The sequence below is a fragment of the Nansenia antarctica genome (assembly GCF_963989245.1).
Source record: "Nansenia antarctica genome assembly, chromosome: 1".
NCBI classification, from domain to species: Eukaryota; Metazoa; Chordata; class Actinopteri; order Argentiniformes; family Microstomatidae; genus Nansenia; species Nansenia antarctica.
Genome location: NC_137674.1, coordinates 41202431 through 41209857, shown reverse-complemented (window position 1 = coordinate 41209857; position 7427 = coordinate 41202431). Strand labels below are relative to the sequence as shown.

The 7427-nt window shown below is 47.0% G+C and overlaps 1 protein-coding gene across 1 annotated transcript in view; it reads right to left on the bottom strand.

Moving 5' to 3' along the window:
• Positions 1–349: 349 nt before the first annotated feature.
• ccdc85ca (coiled-coil domain containing 85C, a) overlaps positions 350–7427 on the bottom strand; it is a gene marked incomplete at its 5' end in the record, with an annotated part of 38246 nt that continues 31168 nt past the window's right edge. Inside the window, 4 exons of the mRNA XM_080545585.1 lie at positions 350–462; positions 1813–1914; positions 2545–2637; positions 6544–6645. Of these exons, the coding sequence (XP_080401711.1) occupies positions 373–462; positions 1813–1914; positions 2545–2637; positions 6544–6645 (387 nt within the window). The 3' untranslated portion in view covers positions 350–372. The remainder of the gene's footprint in view (positions 463–1812; positions 1915–2544; positions 2638–6543; positions 6646–7427) is intronic.

Sequence of the window (7427 nt, the reverse complement as noted above, 5' to 3'; positions counted from 1 at the left end):
TTCCTTCGCTGCTCAGACGTTTATGAGAAAGGTAGAGGAGGAATCCTACAGCATATGGGAAATCCATTGGCTGTTTGTCGTGCTTGTTAGCGTGTGCCACCCCCTAGCGCCTCCAAGTATGTTCAGTGAACATAGCTTATTATTCTTCCCATCTCCTCCTCAAGATAAATCTGAGATTCTCAGTGTTCAGGTGTATATTGGAAGGGTTGCCGAGGGACTAGCCGTTTTGTGGGTGGAGTCAGAGGGTTTGGGTGTGAAGGGTGGAGGACGTCGTCACGGTAAGCAGTAACGACAAGCTTTCGGTCCCTGACTTGTTGTTTATATTTGTCCATTTGTTTAATGTGTGTGCGCTAGTTATTGTGGGACTAAGGACTACATAGGCCCTTTGAACTGGTTCCCAGAGAGGTGTTGTCGAATGGAAGGCTTGGATCCTGCTGCATCGCCCAGCTTTCGCCACACCACCTGGGAGCACGAAACAAACAAGAGGGGATGGGGGAGGGAGGGACACAAAATACTGTTACACAATGCTTGTTATTGTGTCTGTTTTGATTGTACTGTACAGGATGTTCTGAATATAAGAGCTTCAAAGTGGGGAGTCACAAAGGTAGTTGACAGAGAGGAGGGAACAGGATTGGAATCCCACACACAAATGAAGGGTCGACAAAAAATGTGGACACAACGTACAGAACAAAGACGAATTGGAACAAATGGTTACAGGCCACCTCAAAATCCTAATCGAGCCCTTGTTCGTATATAATCGAATATAAGTCATTCAGGATACGTGAGTCATCCATAGGACCATGCTAAGCTATGCCTCATTAGTGACTGGTATGTCGAGGACTGTATATATTTTGGACGGCACGACAATGGTTAGCGTTGTGCTTCCATGTTCTCTTTATTCCTTTCATGTTCATGTACGGGGCTCTGTGACGACCAATAGGCATCGCCAATACGAGAGGCCTGGGGTCATCACCACGAGAATAGTGTCACTGTGCGAGTCCCAGAGGCTACGCCTGTCACATAGTGTACATCTGTGGGGTGTGTGTGTGTGTGTGTGTGTGTGTGTGTGAGAGAGAGTGTTTGTCCCTATGGCTTCTGCCCCATAGTCTTCCCCCTGGTGCCTAGGGGTGGGCTTTTATTGCAAGGGAATGGTCCTCACTGTTCAATGCTTAAGCCCCCCAATAGGATAAGCCGCAATTGTTTCTCCCCCAGTGAAGTTATTTTAATTGTGCTGACAAGTGCATCGTAAACACTGCAGTCCCTTTATGGCACGACTAATTGAGGCGGACGGTGAAAGAGGGAGGGAGGGATGGAGTTTGGCGTGGGAGGGAGGGAGGGGTGTAGTGGTATGGGAGGGAGGAGGGGGGAGTAAATGTGTGGTAATTGAAACACTGTCCTCCATCAAAGAGGAGGCAGGCTTGTCATTCTGAGAGGGCAAACAAACAGTGGGAGGGAGGGAGAGAGGGAGGACGTGAAACTTAGAAAGAAAGAGAGAGAGAGAGGGAGAGAGATAGCATACTGACTCAATTGTTCACTCATATTTCCATCAGACCTTTATTAATAACTTGTTGGAGGAGAGTTTGAACAGAACACAGAAGGGTGAGAGAGGGGTAGTGGTGCCAGTGTGAGGGAGTGACAGAGATTGGGAGAGGGGTATGAAATATAGGAGAGTGAGAGAGGGAAGAGAAGTGTTTGAGAGAAAGGGAGAGAGAGAGAGAGAGAGAGAGAGAGAGAGAGAGAGAGAGAGAGAGATTAGGGAAGGAGAGGCTATGTAAAGAGAGTGAAGTTAAGGTTCCAGTTTTTAGTTCTTACGTTGCACATCTCCCTGACGATGGCTTTCTCCTTCTCACTGAGGTCCTCGTCGTAGTCCTCGGGTATCTTCTGCTTGTCCAGGTTCTCATGGACCTCCAGAACCTAGATTTGATTAGTTTAGATGATGTTAGATTAGATTAGATCAGATACAATTCAATTGGAAGAGCTTTATTTTTCCCAAAGGAATTTTATGAGTGGTGTCAGGCAAATACGAGCAGCACATACAGTACAAATAACAGTACAGTACGTTGCATTGAAAAAGCAATCCACTGATCTACTGTACACACAATAGAACAGGGAAATTATTATTATTATAGCAGCATCAAATTCAAACAATAGAAAAGTCTGGCCAAGCTATGAGGTATTTAGTGTCTGTCAGATGGACAGAAACCAACAGAAACAACATGTCACAGGCCAGTGGGAAGGACACAGTCATGAAAAGACTGACTGGCTCAGAGAAAGGCTGAGAAACAGACAGACAAGCTGAGAAACAGACATACAGATCGACTGGGAGACAGACAGACAGACAGACAGACAGACAGACAGTTTGGGAGACAGACAGACAGACAGACAGACAGACAGACAGACAGACAGACAGTTTGGGAGACAGACAGACAGACAGACAAACAGACAGGCTGAGAAACAGACATACAGACAGGCTGGGAGACTGACAGACTGACAGGCTGGGAGATAGACAGACAGTCTGGGAGACAGACAGACAGACAGACATACCTTCATGGCGTGGACCACAGCCTCTGGTTTCTGGACGGCAGGGAGGTAGCCTGTAGTAGTGGATACCTCACCACTAGGGGTCCTCGCAGAGCCCTGAGGAGAGAAGAGAGGACAGCTCATCACAGAGAGTAAACACACACACATTTTACATTATTCTCCTCAACACTTAACACACACACACACACACACACACACACACACACAAACATCATCATGTTTACCCCTCAGCCCCCTACCCCTACCTACCCTCTATCTCTCCCTCTCCCTTTTCAGGGGCACTGAAGTTCGCCTAAATAAGACCTCATTACAAATCCCATCTCCCCTTGCTCCCTATCTGTCCTACCCTGGTGGGGGTCACAACTCTCCCACCCACACCCCCCGCATGTGTCTCCCTACCGGGGGACACAAAGAGGCCTTTGAGGGAGTGAAGCCGCTGGTTCCCTGTCCCCACAGCCCGTGTGCCAGGCCTGCTCAGCCCCAGCCCTTTGAGCCCCACTCTAGCGTTAAATCCACAACAATCTAACCCCTGCATTCCAGTACTGGACTGTGGTGTACTGAAAGGACACAGAGAGGGAGAGAGAGAGAGAGAGCGAGAGAGAGAGAGAGAGAGAGAGAGAGAGAGAGAGAGAGAGAGAGAGAGAGAGAGAGCATGCATAGAGAGGGAGATGAGAGGGAGAAAGGAAGGAAGGGAGTGCAGTGAAAAGGAGGATGAAGAGAGGGGGTGGGGAGAGACAGGGAGAGAGCAGGGGAGAGAACAGAGAGAAAGGTGGATAGAGGGCGAGAGAGAAATTATAGCGAAAGCAGGTAGTGGAGAGTAACAGAGGAAGAGGGAGCGAAAGGGTAGTGTAGAGTAGAGACAGGAAGAGTTTGAGCAGGACACACACACACACAGCTGAACAAGCAATAAATACAGTGCAACAGCTCCTGTGTGAACCCTGCACCTGCTGTAGTTGCATTATAGGGGAGGAAGTGAAACTGATATCAGTCTAGCTGACTAATGTTACCACAGCAATATCAATACCTAGGAAGCACTGAGGGAGACAGCATTGGCATCTATGGAATACAGGAAAGCTAACACCAAGGGTGTCGAAAAGACACTTGTTACTGTCATTTCCTAAAAGGCCATGCAAGCAATATACTGTATATGGGCCGGCCTGCTTTATTTTATGCAGCCCCCCCGACAACAGCCAACTGTCTATTCACACAGAGCTGAGGAGACGCCCTGTCATTGTTTGAGGTGAACATGAGGAGAGTATGACAAGAGCAGTGCTGCATTATTTAGAGTGTCACACACACACACACACACACACACACACACACACACACGCACACACACACACACACACACACACACGCACACACACACACTCACACACATACACTCATGTGTGTTTGAAGTGAGAGTTGAAAGCCATGGTAATGCTGGCAGGTGCGTAGTGGAACACACAGACTTTCACTCAAGGGCTGTCACACACACACAAACACACACACACACACACACACACACACAGCCACACACACTTGATTGCCATCTCCTTCCTGTGGAGGAGGAGCCCTGGGGTTACTGTGACAACACAACAGGCTTGTCTTTCATCAGGACCAATCAGACAGCTGATTAGCTGAAGTCCAGCTCCCCACCCCTCCCCTCTCGCTGCATGACTGCTGATCACTTTTAAACAAGGAGGAGGGGAGCAAGCATAGGGGTGGAGAGAGATAGAGGGTAAGGAAGGGAGGGATAAGGAGGATGAGGGGAGAGGAAAGGAGGAAAGAAACGGAGGAGTGGGGGAGGCTATGGAGGAGAGAGAAAAAAGCTGGAGGAGAGAGATAGTGTGAGGAAGGGAGGGAGAGGAAACAAGAAGAAGAGAGGAGAGAAAAGAAAAGCGTATGGAAAAAGAGGAGGAGGAGGAGGAGGAGTGGGGGAGTGGTGGATGATGACAATGGCACTCTCAAGGTGAGCGAGAGATGGAGTGAGAGGAGGATGAAAGAGAGGAGAAGTACAGAGGGAGCCTTTTGCCCTTCTGAAAAGGAGGGATGCTAATTTAATTTGTGCTCTTAAAAGGAACGTCCTCTGGTTGAACACAGAGCCAATAGAGAGACAGGTGAAGTCCTTAGCACTTCAAAGAGGACAGAAAGAGGGAGAGAGAGAGAGGGGGGGTAGATAGAGCTTGTTTATACCTGCTGGGAAGATGGGGTTAAGAGAGAGAAATAGAGAGAGAGAAGAGGGAAAGGAGGGAAAGGAGCAAAAGAGAAAAAAAGAGAAGGATGGGGAGAGATCAGGCAGAGATCAATAAAGAGGGGAAGAAAGAGATGTGGAAAGAGGGAGAGAAAGAGAAAGATAGAAGAGAGGAAAGCAAGGGAGAGCTACAAAAAGACAGAGAGAGTAGTCTGCAACTCTAAGGCCAGAGCGAAAGGGGATCAAAGGTAGAAAAACAACACATGTCAGGGGGGGGGGGTTCTCACATGAGCTTGTGCTGTTTAAGGTCCAGTCTTTATTGCTTTGGGTTATTGGGGAAAGTCTGAGATGTGTTTACATAAAAGAGAATCTTGTCATGGCCTGCTGTGGTCCAGTGGTCTAGCACCGCAGTTTACAGTGCACACATATGCCCATGTCGGCATGAATTTGAATCTGGCCCATGCCCCGCTGACATGCCCTCTCTCCCGTCTTGTCCTTACTTTCCTGTCTGTCTTCACTATATCTGTCCAATAAAAAATTCAATATGAGTGGGACTGCCCCACTCAGAAAGAATTACTTTTAAAAAAAAGACAATCTTGTCTTTCCACTCTAAGAAGGGGAAGATTAGGCAAGGGCAAGGCTGAAAAAACAACATATACCATACATCCAACAATGGAAATAAAATTAGCTTATATATAAGGTTGGTTTATTCACACTTAGAATACTGTTATCAAATAATAGTTGAGGTATCTTTGGCTGGATATCTACATCCCAATAATCAATAAGCCAATTATTACACATTATTTGGAGACCGACTCAAAGATGGTTTATCCATGTTCAAATAACGATCAACAAACTAGCTATTCCCAAGCCTTCATCCTAACTCTAAATCGCATCCTAAACCCCACACCAATGGCTGCACATCAACAACGTTATTGTGGATAGTTGGAGAATTATGTCGACCATAGGAGCATACCCAAATACAGTGGGGCCGCATTGCGCATTGGTGTTTCAAAAGGCCGGTTCAAAGCCAGTCTGTGAAGCTGCACTCTGGTGACGAGGTCAGGCAGACACCACTGAGCCTTCTGGAGGGGAGAGAACTCTTAAAGGACTTCAAAGGGCTTTGTGTGGCATGACGGGAGGAAAGAGAGGATAGGGAGGAAAGAGAGGACAGGGGGTGGAAAGAGAAGATGGGGAGAGGAAGGAGAAGATGGAGGAGGAGAAGGAGGGATGGAATTCTGGAAATACCTCCATATACTGTAGATGAACTTTCCTTCAACTGTCTCTGTCTCTATTTGTCTCGCAAATAGACTAAAGGTAAATAGGCCTAAATCAGTCCTGGTGTTTGCACCAGTTTGCAAGTCAGATATTGCCCTCGATGTGTGTGTGTGTGTGTGTGTGTATACGTGTGTGTGTGTGTGTGTGTGTGTGTGTGTGTGTGTGTGTGTGTGTGTGTGTGTGTGTGTGTGCGTGCGATCTTTCCACAACCACACAACCCCTGACCTGAGCAGGAAACAAGAACAACCATCCCATGTCTCTCATCTGAGCCTGTGCCATGGCAATTGTTCTAAAATTACAATCTGCTGTACATCGGCTTATGGGTTATTTTACGCTGTTGGGATTTGGGCAGAAAAAGAAGGGTCAGGAATGCAATGGTCAGAAATAACACACACACACACACACACACGCACGCATGCACGCATACACACCCACTCACACACACACACACACACACACACACACACACACACACTCACACACACACACACAAACACCACACAAACACACACTCTCACACACACGCAGGGGTGGTGAAGCATACGTACATTCTGCAATGCATCCTGGAACTGTGTGAGGGAGGAGAGCTGAGACTCAGAGTGGTAGAGAGACAGACCCTTCTTTAGTGTCTTCAGATCTGCTCCGTTAGCCTGAGAGAGAGAGAGAGAGAGAGAGAGAGAGAGAGAGAGAGAGAGAGAGAGAGAGAGAGAGAGAGAGAGAGAAAGTAAGTAAGTAAGTAAAGCTTTATTTATATATCACCTTTCATAGAGGAAATGCAGCTCAAAGTGCTTTACAACCGGGATAAAAACATAAAGTGAATATAAAAACATATACAAGCATAAAATGAATATAAAAGCAGGGGAAGTAGATTGAATGAGAGAGAGAGAGAGACACACACACACACACATACACACATTTAGAGTAAGTGCAGCACATATAATGTGATGATAATATATAATCACACCAATACAGGTGACTATGGAGGTGAATACATCTATATAGGGCACAGAGACCTTGAGCTTTTCCTGACCCCATGACCCCAAAACTCTGTCGCGACTCGCGAATATTTAAAGAAATTAGAGTGTTGAACACAACAGACAGAACATGCTTTTAACATCCACTCAGACTTAGAAATGGCAGCACTTCGCTGCAGGACACAGTGGCGCTGGATGGAATGATGAAATGCCACTGCACATTGAGTTTACAAATGTCACATCTCCTTGTTATTCTCCTGAGAACACAGCGACGTACAGCAGATGGAAAAACATAATGGGAGAGTGAAATCAACAAACTGTGCCTAGAGGATTACTGAAGCAGGGTTTTTAGAGAAGGTTGGCCCCTTTCTAAGACAACTGTCAGTGGATGTTGTGCGTGTGTGTGTGTGTGTGTGTGTGTGTGTGTGTGTGTGTGTGCGGTGTGTGCGTGCATGCGT